At 35.3% G+C, this 16,817-nt stretch overlaps 1 protein-coding gene across 8 annotated transcripts in view; it reads right to left on the bottom strand.

Moving 5' to 3' along the window:
- The window catches only part of LRRIQ3 (leucine rich repeats and IQ motif containing 3), a 209,432-nt gene that overhangs the window by 82,156 nt on the left and 110,459 nt on the right, over window positions 1-16,817 (bottom strand). For all 8 annotated transcript variants that reach the window (XM_059884571.1, XM_059884568.1, XM_059884569.1 and 5 more), the window contains one exon: window positions 4,591-4,699. In XM_059884571.1, coding sequence (XP_059740554.1) covers window positions 4,591-4,699 — 109 coding nt within the window. The remainder of the gene's footprint in view (window positions 1-4,590; window positions 4,700-16,817) is intronic.

The following is a 16,817-nucleotide window of genomic DNA, read 5'->3' as shown; positions in this document are numbered from 1 at the left end:
ACTGATAATATAATTCTATTGGGAGAAAAGGGGAGGGGATATGTTAAGAATGTGTATTAGGGAGGATTTATAAATAATTAAATCTCCATCTTTCACAGTAGAAATTGCATACAAAATCTAAAATTAAAAAAGAAATTTTAACAAAATAAATATATTACTTAGAAATATGAAAGTGAGTAACAGAAGAGTCATCAAAAATTATTAAAAGATTATTTGCTCTAGGAAGCAACAAAAGTGAGTAGGAGGGTATGGAGCATGGGACTACTATATTTCCTTCATTTCATTTTGGCTTGTAAACCTAGGAGTTAAATAATTGGATTAAAATAACATTACTTTTAAATAAAAGATGCAGAGCTTTAGGAAATATATAAAGTACATGAATTTAATAGACAAGTGATGAAATAACAAACAAAGCCACTGACAAGAATCTGGTAAAGTTTGATGAGTTCATGTACACAGAGGACAAAAAAAATCAGTAAGGATAAAGACACCACCATGAATTTTTAAAAAGGAAAATAATCAAATATTTAAGAATTAAAAGGATGGAGGGAGGTAAAATGGGGAGCTACTATTTAGATATTATACATATCCAGTTATACAAGATGGAAAAGTTGGAAGGATCTGCTGTGCTTATAGCTAAATGTATTGTACACATAAAAAATCTGTTAAGAGGGTAAGCCTAATGGTAAATGTTCTTATCATAATACTTTTTAAAGGGTTTAAGAGAAAATTGGAAACGGTCAAACAGGACAAGGCAAGAGTGAACGCTGACATTTTAGGAATCAGCGAACTAAAATGGACCAGAATGGGTGAATTTAACTCAGATGACCATTATATCTACTACTGTGGGCAAGAATCCCAGAAGAAATGGAGTAGCCATCATAGTCAACAAGAGTCCAAAATGAGATACTTGGATGCAATCTCAAAAACGACAGAATGATCTCTGTTCATTTCCAAGGCAAACCATTCAGTATCACGGTAATCCAAGTCTATGCCCCAGAAGAACCTTAAGAGGAATGGTTTTACGAATACCTACAAGACCTTTCAGAGCTAACACACAAATGAGATGTCCTTTTCATTATAAGGGACTGAAAGGCAAAAGTAGGAAGTCAAGAAAACCTGGAGTAACAGTCAAATTTCGCCTTGAAGTATAGAATGAAGCAGGGCAAAGGCTAATAGAGTTCTGCCAAGAGACTATACTGGTCATAGCAAACATCCTCTTCCAACAACACAAGAGAAGACTCTACACATGGACATCACCAGATGGTCAACACTGAAATCAGATTGATTATATTCCTTGCAGCCAAAGATGGAAAAGCTCCATACAGTCAGCAAAAACAAGACCGGGAGCTGATTGTGGCTCAGATCATGAATTCCTTATTGCCAAACTCAGACTTAAATTGAAGAAAGTAGGGAAAACCACTAGACCATTCAGGTATGGCCTAAATCAAATCCTTTACAATTATACAGTGGAAGTGAGAGAGAAATTTAAGGGACTAGATCTGATAGACACAGTACATGATGAACTATGGATGGAGGTTCATGACATTCTATAGGAGATAGAGATGATGACCATCCCCAAGAAAAAGAAATGCAAAAAAAAAACAAAATGGCTGTCTGAAGAGGTCTTATAAATAGCTGTGAAGGGAAGACAAGCAAAAAGCAAAGGAGGATAGGAAAGATATACCCATTTGAATGCAGAGCTCCAAAGAATAGCAAGGAGAGATAAGAAATCCTTCCTCAGTGATCAATGCAAAGAAATAGAGGAAAACAATAGAATGGGAAAGACTAGAGATTTCTTCAAGAAAATTAGAGATACCAAGGGAACATTTCATGCAAAGATGGGCTCAACAGAGGACAGAAATGGTATGGACCTAACAGAAGCAGAAGATATTAAGAAGAGGTGGCAAGAATACACAGAAGAACTATACAAAAAACATCCCCATGACCAATATAATCATGATGGTGTGATCACTCACCTAGAGCCGGACATCCTGAAATGTGAAGTCAAGTGGGCCTTAGGAAGCATCTCTATGAACAAAGCTAGAGGAGGTGATGGAATTCCAGTTGAGCTATTTCAAATCCTAAAATATAATTTTGTGAAAGTGTTGCACTCAAAATGCCAGCAAATTTGGAAAATTCAGCAGTGGCCACAGGCTGGAAAAGGTCAGTTTTCATTCCAATCCCAACGACAGGAAATGCCAAAGAATGCTCAAACTACCGCACAATTGCACTCATCTCACATGCTAGTAAAGTAATGCTCAAAAATTCTCCAAGCCAGGCTTTAACAATACGTGAACCATGAACTTCCAGATGCTCAAGCTGCTTTTAGAAAGTCAGAGGCACCAGAAATCAAATTGCCAACATGCACTGGGTCATCAAAAAAGCAAGAGAGTTCCAGAAAAACATCTATTTCTGCTTTAATGACTATGCCAAAGCCTTTGACTGTGTGGATCACAATAAACTGTGGAAAATTCTAAAAGAGATGGGAATACCAGACCACCTGGTCTGCTTCTTGAAATCTATATGTAGGTCAGGAAGCAACAGTTAGAGCTGGACATGGAACAACAGACTGGTTCCAAATAGGGAAAGGAGTACATCAAGGCTATATATTGTAACCCTGCTTATTTAACTTATATGCAGACTACATCATGAGAAATGCTGGGCTGGATAAAGCTAAGCTGGAATTAAGATTGCTGGGAGAAATATCAATAACCTCAGATACGCAGATGACACCACCCTTATGGCAGAAAGTGAAGAGGAACTAAAAAGCCTCTTGATGAAAGTGAAAGAGGAGAGTGAAAAAGTTGGTTTAAAGCTCAACTTTCAGAAAACTAAGATTATGGCATCTGGTCCCATCACTTCATGGGAAATAGATGGGGAAACAGTGGAAACAGTGTCAGACTTTATTTTGGGGGGCTCCAAAATCACTGCAGATGGTAACTGCAGCCATGAAATTAAAGACACTTCTTGACAGGAAAGTTCTGACCAACCTAGAAAGCATATTAAAAAACAGAGACATTACTTTGCCAACAAAGGTCCGTCTAGTCAAGGCTATGGTTTTTCCGGTAGTCATGTATGGATGTGAGAGTTGGATTGTGAAGAAAGCTGAGTGCTGAAGAATTGATGCTTTTGAACTGTGGTGTTGGAGAAGACTCTTGTGAGTCTCTTGGCCTGCAAGGAGATCTAACCAGTCCACCCTAAAAGAGATTAACCCTGAGTGTTCACTAGAAGAACTGATGTTGAAGCTAAAGCTCCAATACTTTGGCCACTGATGAGAAGAGCTGATTCATTTGAGAAGACCTTGATGCTGGGAAAGATTTAAGGTGGGAGGAGAAGGGGACGACAGAGGATGTGATGATTGGACATCATCACCAACTCAATTGACATGAGTTTGAAAAATCCCCAGGAGTTAGTGCTGCAGTCCATGGGGTTGCAAAGAGTCAGACACAGCTGAGTGACTGAACTGAACTAAACTGAAGAGAAACTGAGAAAAATTATAAGACCTTCTAATTATTTTACAGAACTGGTTTTATTAGTCCTCTGTGAAAGACAGAGATAAAGTAATGTCATCTGCTTAGAATACAACATTTTATCAGAAGAAATTCTGCAAAAGCAAAATAAATACAAGTACACATATGATGGTGGTGCTAGGGGTAAAGAACTCAGTTGCTAATGCAGGAGACATAAGAAATGAGAGTTCGATTCCTGGGTTGGGAAGATCCACTAGACAATGGCATGGCAACCCACTCCAGTATTCTTGTCTGGAGAAACCGATGGACAGAGAAGCCTGGTGGGCTACAGTCCATACGGTTGCAAAGAGTCAGACATGACTGAGGTGACTTAGCATGTATGCACAGATATGATGACCAAAATGTTATTAAGATAAAAGTTTTTGTATAATAAGAAATAATTTCGATATTTGGCAAAACGAATACAATATTGTAAAGTTTAAAAATAAAATCTAAAAAAAAAAGAAATAATTATCTTCAAAGTCTGAAAGACATTTTATATCATTTTTAATTTAAATGATTTATATTCCTGAAGGATGTATCATGCTGACACAGTCATACAGTAACAAAAAAATTCAGTATGGTTCTTGCTAATATGTGTGTGTGTGTGTGTTTTCAGTTGATTAGTGTGTCCGACCCTTTGCAACCCCACGGATTGTAGTCTGCCAGACTCCTCCATGGGATTTTCCCAGCAAGAATACTGGAGTGGGTTGCCACACCCTCCTTCAGGGGATCATCCTGACCCAGAGATCAAATCTACATCTCCTGTGTCTCCTGCATTGTAGGTAGATTCTTTACTGCTGATCCACTGAGGGAGCCCTTCTTGATAATACTTATTTCTAATTCCCAACTTCTAGTCAAAATCAGGGCTTTCATATTCATAAAACAACTTTCTGAATACATATATATATTTATAAAATATTAAATGAGATATAGATATTTTATCTAGAAGTCTCAACATATATTTTCATGGAGTCATATTTATAGTTCATATTAGCGTGCCCAATGTTTAACAAATATAATTACTCTTCATCAAAATATGTTCATTAAATATAATTTAAAAATTCATATAACTAACCTTTTTGAATGAGATATCTTGGTTTTCTTGTTTTTAATTCATATAAAATAGAAGAAACATGTTTTCTCTTTTCAGTAGAATATTTTAAATCAACAGGAGAATATATACTCTGTGGAAAGAAAATAAAAGCAATGACAACAATGATAATATCTCATATATGTTTTAGAGTTCTCAAAGAACTCTCACATGTATTATAATACATTATCATGATTGACTTTAATTTAAAAAACAACAGCAAAACCTATGAGGTAGGCAAAGTTTAGAAAAGATGAAAAGAGTTCCATTATGTATGATTCTGATAAACAGCCCTCCTATTAAGAGCTGATGATATACTTAAGACAGTGTTCTAACAGAGATTGAGGGGAAAGGAAAGGGGATCTGTCAGGAGGGTGACATGATAAAGGAATTCGAAGGGAGAAGGAATAAGAATAAACAAAAGAAGCAAGAAGCTTTACTTCAGAGAGCTTGAAGAAAGATTCTAAGAAAGAAGGGACAAAATTATTTCACAGAACACTAAAAGACAGTAAAACTGGAAGAAATAACTGGGGCCAGAATTATCACAAGACTTAAAAGTATGTGTGGAAAGGATAATAAGTAGCATACTGATAAGGAGCTCTGTGGAGAGCAGAGGCACTCTCAGATGTAAACTATACAATCGCTGTAAACTGGTTGGGAATGATTTAATAATTGATACTGTGTTATCTCTTTCTTCACAGTCCATTCAGGATTGGTACAGATAACTACTTGAGCATCAAATATCATATCTATATTTCAGTCAGCAAGATGGAGCAAAGGATAAAATGATAAAAGGGTACAGGCCACGTTGTCTTAAAGAACTTTCCTAGAGGCCCTTCCAGTAACTTCTGTTCACATCTCATTGACTTCCCACAACTAAAACTGAGAGGGCAAGAAATCAGCCTTTGTGCTATGGACTTTACTTCCTGGAGTAAAATGGCGGGTCTGTTACAAAAAAGAAGAGAAGGACAGACATTCGTAGGCAACTAACACACTGCTACAGAAAAAAAAAAAAAAATCAGAATTTTAGGAAAGGACATATGCTTGTATTTGAAAACACCTTCCCAGGATATTACGCTTTCCTTGATGAGAACCACTGGTCTAAATTTTGACAATTCACTGGTCTAAATTTTGATTAGCCATATATATTTACATGTGTGTGTGTATTATATATATTTGTGAATCATAAATATATTTGTAATTTGTAAATATATTTATGAATTTGTAAATATATATATTTACACACACACACACCCATATATATATATATATGGGTGTGTGTGTGTCCTCAGGTAGATCTCTTTTCTGAGATTTGGTTCTGTATATTTGTTTATCGAATACTTGTATATATCGAATACTTGTATAGTGTTTATCATATTTGCCATTATTGTATACTCTTTACAGATATTTATGTGACACTCATAACAATTATTAACTGAGCTCTTTTGCCCTGGGAAATCTCACAGACACAACATACTCAAGAGTTTTGATGTCCTATCTTTCCTCTAAACCTTTTAGTACTTATTTCTAGTTCTTTGGAATAGTAGTACCTTCATCCAAGGGGAGAAAACTCACAAAAATTCTCTAACATATGATAGGTGATAGAATTTTTAAACAGATTTTTTCATAATCCCCTTGCCTCAACTGTCCAGTTGTCAAAACCTCTTTTACTCTACAATTTAGAAGGAACACTTGGATATGTGTCCTAGTCCCCTGCATTTACAACTTTATGAACAAATTTCTACACCATATAATAGACATATTTAATTAAATATCCTTGAATTTCTTTTTTTATTTTTATTATTTTTTTAATTTTATTTTATTTTTAAACTTTACAATATTGTATTAGTTTTGCCAAATATCGAAATGAATCCGCCACAGGTATACCTGTGCTCCCCATCCTGAACCCTCCTCCCTCCTCCCTCCCCATACCCTCCCTCTGGGTCGTCCCAGTGCACCAGCCCCTAGCATCCAGTATCGTGCATTGAACCTGGATTGGCGACTCGTTTCAAACATGACATTATACATGTTTCAATGCCATTCTCCCAAATCTCCCCACCCTCTCCCTCTCCCACAGAGTCCATAAGACTGATCTATACATCAGTGTCTCTTTTGCTGTCTCGCATACAGGGTTATTGTTACCATCTTTCTAAATTCCATATATATGCGTTAGTATACTGTATTGGTGTTTTTCTTTCTGGCTTACTTCACTCTGTATAATAGGTTCCAGTTTCATCCATCTCATTAGAACTGATTCAAATGTATTCTTTTTAATGGCTGAGTAATACTCCATTGTGTATATGTACCACTGCTTTCTTATCCATTCATCTGCTGATGGGCATCTAGGTTGCTTCCATGTCCTGGCTATTATAAACAGTGCTGCGATGAACATTGGGGCACACGTGTCTCTTTCCCTTCTGGTTTCCTCAGTGTGTATGCCCAGCAGTGGGATTGCTGGATCATAAGGCAGTTCTATTTCCAGTTTTTTAAAGGAATCTCCACACTGTTCTCCATAGTGGCTGTACTAGTTTGCATTCCCACCAACAGTGTAAGAGAGTTCTCTTTTCTCTACACCCTCTCCAGCATTTATTGCTAGTAGACTTTTGGATCGCAGCCATTCTGACTGGCGGGAAATGGTACCTCATAGTGGTCTTGATTTGCATTTCTCTGATAATGAGTGATGTTGAGCATCTTTTCATGTGTTTGTGAGCCATCTGTATGTCTTCTTTGGAGAAATGTCTATTTAGTTCTTTGGCCCATTTTTTGATTGGGTCATTTATTTTTCTGGAGTTGAGCTGTAGGAGTTGCTTGTATATTTTTGAGATTAGTTGTTTGTCAGTTGCTTCATTTGCTATTATTTTCTCCCATTCTGAAGGCTGCCTTTTCACCTTGATAATAGTTTCCTTTGTTGTGCAGAAGATTTTAAGTTTAATTAGGTCCCATTTGTTTATTTTTGCTTTTATTTCCAATATTCTGGGAGGTGGGTCATAGAGGATCCTGCTGTGATGTATGTCGGAGAGTGTTTTGCCTATGTTCTCCTCTAGGAGTTTTATAGTTTATGGTCTTACATTGAGATCTTTAATCCATTTTGAGTTTATTTTTGTGTATGGTTATCTTTTAAATTTTATATGTTCTCTAAATTATTTTTTGAAAACACTGTCTCTATGCAGTGACTCATGCAAGGATTTTTTTTTTTTAATATTTATGTTAGGTACTCAGTATTATCTGGTGCTGGAATGAATCTCAATTTTTATTCTGCTCTAAAAAATCCTTCCCTGATAACTTTTACACAATACTACTTTAATTTCTTACATGACAAAAGTACTACTTTTTGCTAGAAAGATAAATAGGTAGCTACTTTTGAGCTCACCTATTCTGTCTATATTTAGAAATTTTTCTTAAGGTTATCAAGAATAATTATAGTAATACACAGTAACACATTATCCAAAAATGGCAATATTTTAAGTAATGCTGTTTCTATTTTCATTTGGGTTCAATTCTTTCCACTAAACAAAGTATGACAGAAAAATGTAGACTACTGTTTTGCAACCAAATCTTAACAATCAACTTCAAAGTCTTTTTCAATCTCAAATTTGTCCATCAATCTTCTTCATGCCATATTATCATTCTTGTATCCTTTTACTTCTACGAATTTTGCTTTATTTTGGTAACCACGTTCTGTCTCTCCCTCTTAACAATGTAATTTATCATATGTTAAAAATCAATTCAAATTCTAATTCAGTGATAGAAATGGACTGTTTCTTTCTTTAAGATCTCACATTTACATTCTCCTTATAAGAAAATAATAAAAGTAGAATGAAATGGTACATTCAACAATTCTTTTTCCACTAGTACTTATTCCTTTACCCCTCTAGAAGAATAAAAAAAATTTTAAATGTATGTATTTGTCAAATCTGAATAGCCAAACTCTATCACAAAGTTTATTTGCAGAATCATGAAATTTTAAAGCCCTCAAGTCAAATCAATATATATATATTGGTTTTCCCCCTTATCCTTTTTCATATATAATTCACATATCATTGTCTGTCATCATTTAAAATAATTTTCCCTTCCTTGGATTTTATAAAAGAAGAATCCACGACACAGGGTGCATACGTGATGTGAAACAAATCGATAGAAAGATGATCAGAGTCTAAAACTTCAAATGATCTGAGACTTATATAAGCTGTTAATATAAAGAAAATTGTATTTTTGTTTTATATACTACAGTTAAAGAAAGGAAGGATGTACCCATTTATTTATTGATCTTCAAAATCACAAAGAAAGCAAGTCATGATACCACTGGAGATAATATAATAAGTATCTTGTTTTCAGTAACTGAACGGATATTCTATTAACTAAAGTACCTTAACCTTAACACTGGTCTTCAATAACTTAGGGAAGCATTTTAAGGATTTTTGGTAGCATTTAGAAAAGAAATAATCACCAAGGAGCAGTATATATTGAAAACAAATTAATTACATCAGGTATAATTTTATTTTTAACGGAGTCAGAATCAGGTTCAAATACCCTTTATAAGATAGACCTGAATTTCAACAACGTTTGATAAATACTTTCACTAGTTTATAGAAAGATAATATGATTAGGTACAGATCAGAGATGTCCGGTTATCATATGGAAAAGAGTAAGGATTAGTAAAATGAAGGGAGCTCTCTAATGTCATGATACATGGACATGTTCTTAGCCCTATGCTGATCAATATTTATCTGAGTGATGTGAATAAAACTATAAGGAAAATTCTTATCAAATTTTCAAAGGAGGTGGTAAAAGAACAAAATCAGTTAAGATCAGACAAATTTAAAAGATTACAGATAGATGGAGCAATGGATCGAATTGGGAAAGATGAATTTTAATAGGAATAAATATTGCAGTTGGGAAAATACATTTAATCACTAAAATAATATTATTGAAAACATGAATGATAAAAATATTTTAATTAAGACTATAGTAAAAGTCTATTGTGTGATGACTTTTATGCTGTATTCTATCTAGAATGAGGGAAATGACAGTCTTACCGTATTTATTTCTGATCAGAACCATAGCTGAAGTACTATGTCAGGTCAGGGCAACAGATTTTCAGATTAAAGATACCCTGGAATATGAAAAGAAAGGAGCCTACCTACTGAATTACTTTTAAAATAAGACCTACATAAATAAGCCATGCATAAGTATAGAGAAGAGGTAATAGAGATCCAGGCTTCTCATGTCCTCCAACTTCCATCTTCCTTATCTTCTAAAAGGATACCATTCTCTTATTCAAATCATAGAAATTTAGAATTTCATCTCTATTTTATGCTTTTTCTGAAACACTTTAAATCTCGGCAATTCTACTTTCTAAATCTATTTCAAATCTGTTTGCTTCTCTCTGACTTCACTTCACTTCTCTAGTATAATCTATAAACATCTCTTCCAAACAGAAATATCAATGGTTTCCTATTGATCTCTGCCAAAACCCTTGTTTTCACAAGATAGATTTACATTTGTCAAAAGGTAACTCTGATCATTGTTTTTCTTTGGCTTTAAAATCCCATAATGGCCGTCCAAGGTCCTTACTATGTCCAAATCCTTATTATGAGACACAAAAACTCAGTAAAATATGGCCCTCAAATACACAATCAAACTATCTTGTGCTACTCAACTTGGTTAATTATACTCCTACCATATGGATTTCATTCAGTCCCTTGAACCCAATCCAACTAAAACAAGCTACTGCATGCCTCAGTTCCTTGTGTAAGCTCTTTCCTCTGCCTAGAACACTCTCCTTCCTATACTTTTCATGACTAGCTTCTTATCCTTTATGTCTTAATTTTAAATATTATCCCCTCAGAAAAAAACATGTTGTGAAAATCCTATGAGGATGCCTACTTCTCTACCTCATTCTTCTCAATTCTCTACCTCAGCACCTTATTTAATTCATAACATTTATCACAATTTTACTTGTTTACTAAGGTTATATATTTTTTCTTAGAATCTAGTCCACAAAGCACTAATAACTTTTCTTATCTTGTTTACTCAAAGTAAAGAGTGGCCCTTGGCACTCAGCATACTCAACAATTATTTGTTACATGTGGAATGAATAGCATTAAAGAGAAGTGCTAGAAGTAATGAGTGGAGGTTTAGGAACATTGGCTAACATAATACAAACTCCATTTTTTGGTAATAGTCTAACAACTAGACATTGCTGTTTGGTCGCTAAGTCATGTTCAGCACTTTGTGACCCCATGAACTGCAGCACGCCAGACCTCCCTGTCCTTCACTATCTCCCACTGTTTGCTCAAATTTATGTCCACTGAGTCAAAGATGCCATCCAACAATCTCATCCTCTGCTGCCCGCTTTTCCTCCTGCCCTCAATTTTTTTTCCAGCATCAGGGTCTTTTCCAATGAGCTGACTCTTCACTTCAGTGGCCAAAGTATTGCAGCTTCAGCTTCACCATCAGTCCTTCCAGTGAATATTCAGGGTTGATTTCCTTTAGGATTGAGTGTTTTGATTTCCTTAGTCCAAGGGACTCTCAAGAGTCTTCTCCAGCAGCACAACTCAAAAGCATAAATTCTTTGGCACTTAGCCTTCTTTATGGTCCAACTCTCATATCCATACCTGACTACTGGAAAAACCATAGCTATGACTAGATGGACATTTGTCAGCAAAGTGAAATCTCTTCTTTTTAATATGCTGTCTAGGTTTTTCATAGGTTTTCTTCCAAGGAGGCAGCATCTTTTAATTTCATGGCTGCAACCACTGTCCACAGTGGCTTTGGAGCCCAAGAAAATAAAATCTGTCATTGCTTCCATTTTTTCCCCCATCTATTTGCCATGAAGTGATGGGACCGGATACCATGATTTTTGTTTTTTGAATGCTGAGTTTTAAGCCAGCTTTTTTCACTCCCTTCTTTCCCCTCATCAAGAGGCTCTTTAATTCCTCTTCACTTTCTGCCATGAGAGTGATATCATTTGCATATCTGAAGTTGATATTCATCCTGGCAATCTTGATTCCAGATTGTGAGTCATCCAGCCCGGCATTTCACATGATTAACTCTGCATAGAAGTTAAAAAAGCAGGGTGACAATATATAGCCTCAACGTAATCCTTTCCCGATTTTGAACAAGTCCATTGTTCCATGTTCAGTTCAAACTGTTCCTTCTTGACCTGCATATAAGTTTCTCAGGAGACAGGTAACATGGTCTGGTATTTCCATTTCTTTAAGAATTTTCCATAGTTTGTTGTGATCCACACAGTCAAAGGCTTTTGCATGGTCAATGAAACATAAGAGGATGGTGTTTCCCTTCTTTTTCTATGCTCCAACATATGTTTGCAATTTGATCTATGGTTCCTCTGCCTTTTCTAAATCCAGCTTGAACATTTCAAAGTTCTCAGTTCATATACTGTGAAAGCCTAGCTTGAAAGATTTTGAGCATTACCTTGCTAGTATGTGAAATGAGTGCAACAATACAATAGAAAATTCTTTGGCACTGCCTCTTTTGGGACTGAAATGAAAACTGACCTTTTCCTAAATTGCTAGTTTATATTTATTAAAGGACTCTACCCAACTAATACTTTAAAATAATCTGTTCTTTAATTCCTGAAACTTTTCATACTCTAGGTCTATTCCAAAGCATTTCACTGAGCAACCCTTTACAATTCTCCTATTCCCTTCTTCTAAGCATTTTATCATATACATCAACAGAAACTCTCTAAATTTCCTGAAGGCTCTTTAACTTTACCATTTCTCAATGTGCTACCCACAGAAAAACATAACTATCTGGCAAAAAAGACACACACACATATATGATTCAGGTACATCTCTCTATGTACCTGTTCTTTTGATTTCTACATCACAATAAGCCAGAGAACAAAAATCACAATGAAAGAGTTCTTCCTTGATAATACTGAGTAGAGGAGCCAAGAAAAAAAAATCATCTGTAAGTAGTGTTAAAATAGGAAAAGATTATCTATATATGAATAAATCTCATTCAATTATAATGAGGAAAAAACTCAGAGTGTTAAGGAAAATTAGAATAGATTAACTGAGGATCCATGGAGTTTCTTGTAATTGACAAACCACACAAGTACATGGTTGTAAAATATCAGATGGTTGACTCTGCTGCTGCTGCTGCTAAGTCGCTTCAGTAGTGTCTGACTCTGTGCGACCCCACAGAGGGCAGCCCACCAGACTCCGCTGTCCCTGGGATTCTCCAGGCAAGAACACTGGAGTGGGTTGCCATTTCCTTCTCCAATGCATGAAAGTCAAAGTGAAGTCGCTCAGTAAGTGTCCGACTCTTCATGATCCCATGGACTACAGCCTACCAGGCTCCTCCATCCACGGGATTTTCCAGGCAAGAGTACTGGAGTGGGTTGCTATTGCCTTCTCCGTGGTTGACTCTACTAGCTATTTAATTCCCCTTCCCAAGAATGGTGACAGTGGTAACAATTTCCTCAGTCTTCTTTCTAGATCAAGGGTAAATATTTTAAGTTAAACTTTCTGTCTCTGAAAATCAAGATTCATTTCCAATCCTTAGTGGTCTGAGTTCTAAATTTAGTGTAGTTATGTGTTCTGAAGATTGTTGGCTTTGTTTTGATAATATATATTATGCAAATAAGAGTCCTTTGACTTTAAAGGAAATTATGTCTTTGATTAAAGCAGATTGTTAATGAAGACTCATTGTTATCTTTTTATGCCTATACTATCTGTAGTATCCTATACGTGAACAAGCATTTGCTTTGGCTATGTTATATATTATTCATTGTAAGTAGTCTCCGTTTTAATGATTCTAAAACCTCTTCAGAAACACAGCCAAGATACCAGCCCCTGGTGTCCTACCCCATTTGTTGTTTCTGTTGCCTTTCATCTTCTCAGCCAAAACATGATCTTTAAAAGTGCTGATCCAGATCTTAGGTATTCCATATAATTCTCAGAAAATTTTAGAAATATGCTAAAATCCAAACTAAAAAAGTTGTTCTCTTTTGTCTGAATGATAACTAGTAGCTCTAGTGTTTGGCTACACATCCTGTCACTAACTAGCAAGCAAAACCTTTGATAATGCATAGTGATCCATGCATGGCGAGTTCCACTTGACCTTGGCTTTCAAGAAAAGTGTTGGTTAACAGGAAAAGCCATTGAGGAAGGGGCATGATTTAAGATAAAATTTTATGAGAAAAAGTTACTTTTTAAGATATTCCCCATAAGCAACTGGCAGGTTTAACTGCTAGCTGAAAAATTGCTACTACCTTATATTTGATCCTAATCTTACTTTATCATAACAAAAAAAGACTAGAAATGAAGTGATAATATTCTTGATAAATGGGGAAGAGATTTCACAAACCTGGATAAACAAATACAGGAGAAACCTAGTAGATATAAAATGAAATGCGACATTTTTTGTCTATACAAAAAATAGCCACAGAAATAAGGATGGCTGAAATTATATTTTGCTGCAATTGTCCAGTTAAAGAACACGTGAAAAAAGCATCATAGGAAGTTATGCTCCCTCAATTGAAGAATGATTAAAGTCTAAGGTCTATCCTTACGCAGATCAGAGGTGCCAATGGGCAAATCATTGAGGCCCACTCTTAAGTGTGCTATATGACACTGGTAATATAGCAACTGCTTGGTAGCAGCAATTGTCAAAAACTCAGTAAAAAGAGATATTGCAAACTTTCAGATTTCAAAGTAAGTTATAATTTCAAGTTCAGAGAATACAATGGTAGTTCATCAATAATAATAATTGATACTATAGAACAGAAGTAAAGGGCATGAGGACATTTCAGAGTATACAGGTTTATGCTTCTTTGAAAAATCTCTCCAGAAATATGTTTGGTTAATTACTATTCACATGACAATGAAATTCCATTCATAATCCTTTTTTAAGACATTTTTACATTGTCTAATAGCCAACATATTATATAGTAGTAATTGAAAATAATTCTGTATCTGATTTATCTAAGGATCACATTTTAAAAGTGTATAACTCTACATAATCAATATCATTTTTTCATATCTTTCAAGCACTTATTGCATTTTACCTTATATAATAGTTAAGTACATTTTTCATCCCTAGAAGACATTATTCTTTCTGAGAACTGGGGCCATAGTTTACTTATCTCAATATCCCTGCACCATTTTGCCTGGATTCTTCAACCTCTGTTGCAGTATCAATTCACAAATAACAAAAAGGAACTGAGACATTTGATTAGTTTTTCAACAAATATGTATTGAGTGCCAGCTATATCCATGGTACCATGCTAGGCAAAAGTACGAAGTTTTTATTTTGTGAATATTTAAATTCTATACTTCTGAAAATATGGCATGATTTAATGATTAACCCTCTATATAGATATGGAAAACATCTGAAGAAAGATAAAAATATTGAAAGTGAGAAAAAGCATAGTAGAAAGCACAGGCTGACTGCTAAACACATTCCTGATAAAAATCTGCATTTTATTAAGCCCCAAGTATTAATTCAATTGGTTAAAACAATGTTTAGTAAATAAATAATTTTAAATATAATCATTTTGAAATGAAAGGGACATACTATGCATTAGTAATATAAGTTAATACTGCTTAGTGAAGTCGCTCAGTCGTTTCCGACTCTTTGCAACCCCATGGACTACAGCCTACCAGGCTGCTCTGTTCATGGGATTTTCCAGGCAGTAGTACTGGAGTGGATTGCCATTTCCTTCAGTAACCCCCAAATGAGATCACTAACAACACGCTGGTGGTAAAATTTAATGACGGACAATGAAGTACTTTTTAGGGGAAAAAAAAAAAACAAAACAAAACTTTTTAATTAACAGTAAAATACATAGCTCAAGAATCTATATTTCTAGGTATATTTGAACAATGTTTGTATTTATGAAAAAAAGGAGAAAAGAGCAAAAATTGAGACTGTCAATATTTTATGATGTTTAGATTGTTCTCCTTTAACCTACACCACTCATTCATGTAGGACTCTTTGTGACCCCATGGACTACATACAGTTCATGGAATTCTCCAGGTCAGAATACTGGAGTGAGTAGCCTTTCCCTTCTCCAGGGTATCTTTTCAACCCAGGAATCAAACCCAGTCTTGCTCATTGTAGGCGGATTCTTTACCAGCTGAGCCACAAGGGAAGTCCTTAACCTATACACCTTAAGCAAATATAACGTTACAGAAAGTTTGAAATTGGCTTAGAATCTGAGAAAGGGTTTATATTTACCATAAAGATCTCAATAAATTAACATAGTAGCCATAGATATAATTGTGTTTTAAAGTGGTGGTTGTTTAGTTGCTAAGTTGTGTCTGACTCTTGGGACCCCATAAACTGGAGCCTGCCAGGCTCCTCTGTCCATGGGATTCTCCTGGCATGGGTTGGAATGCCAGGAGAATACTGGAATGGCTTGCCACTTCCTTCTCCAGGGGATCTTCCCTACCCAGGGATTGAACCCCAGTCTCCTGCATAACAGGTAGTTTCCTTACCAACTGAGCTAAGCATACCATATACAACTTAAATGTGCTTTATAAATACATATTGATAAAATATTAAATTGACTTGGTAACAACTACTTGGATAATATTTTCTAGAATTGAGGATTTAGACTTCTGCACCTGGCAGTGATATACTCATTTGGGGAATTCAGAGTATTTGTAAATATTGCTTCATATAAGATTTTATTACTATACCAAGGACTAAAACAACTGTTTTAAATGCAGTATAATCATGCTTCATCCCTCTGAATGACATATATATATATATAAAATGAACTGCGGGGACTGCTTTGAGCAAAAAGTGGATTATATAATAGTCAGGATTTATAATATATATGTCTACATATGTTTGTGTGTGTGTAAAACAGTATATGTACATACACTCATGAGACAGATAAATAGAAAGCCTCAACCAAGTGCTTTAATCAACCCTGAATTGCCAGCCTGTAAGTTCTACAGCTTCAGTACAAATCTCAGTCTATTCAACTTCACAATGTATTTAGCACAGCTTCCTAAACAACCTCAGTCCTACTGCTCTTATTTCCAGTAGAAAATATTTCAGCCATGGTCCAAATGTTTATTATTTACAGGAAGTCAAATGCTCCTGTGGCTAGGTAAATGGCTCAAAACTGTGGCTACTGAAACTTTCAAAAGCAAACAGGTTTATTTGCAGTTCTTAAGCTAATAAAGTAGGTATTGTCAGAATCATTATAATTTGTAAAGCAAAAACTT

The sequence above is a fragment of the Bos taurus genome, chromosome 3 (genome assembly GCF_002263795.3).
Source record: "Bos taurus isolate L1 Dominette 01449 registration number 42190680 breed Hereford chromosome 3, ARS-UCD2.0, whole genome shotgun sequence".
Taxonomy (NCBI): Eukaryota; Metazoa; Chordata; class Mammalia; order Artiodactyla; family Bovidae; genus Bos; species Bos taurus.
Note: the sequence above shows the minus strand (reverse complement) of the source record. Positions and strands in the feature narration are given on the sequence as shown.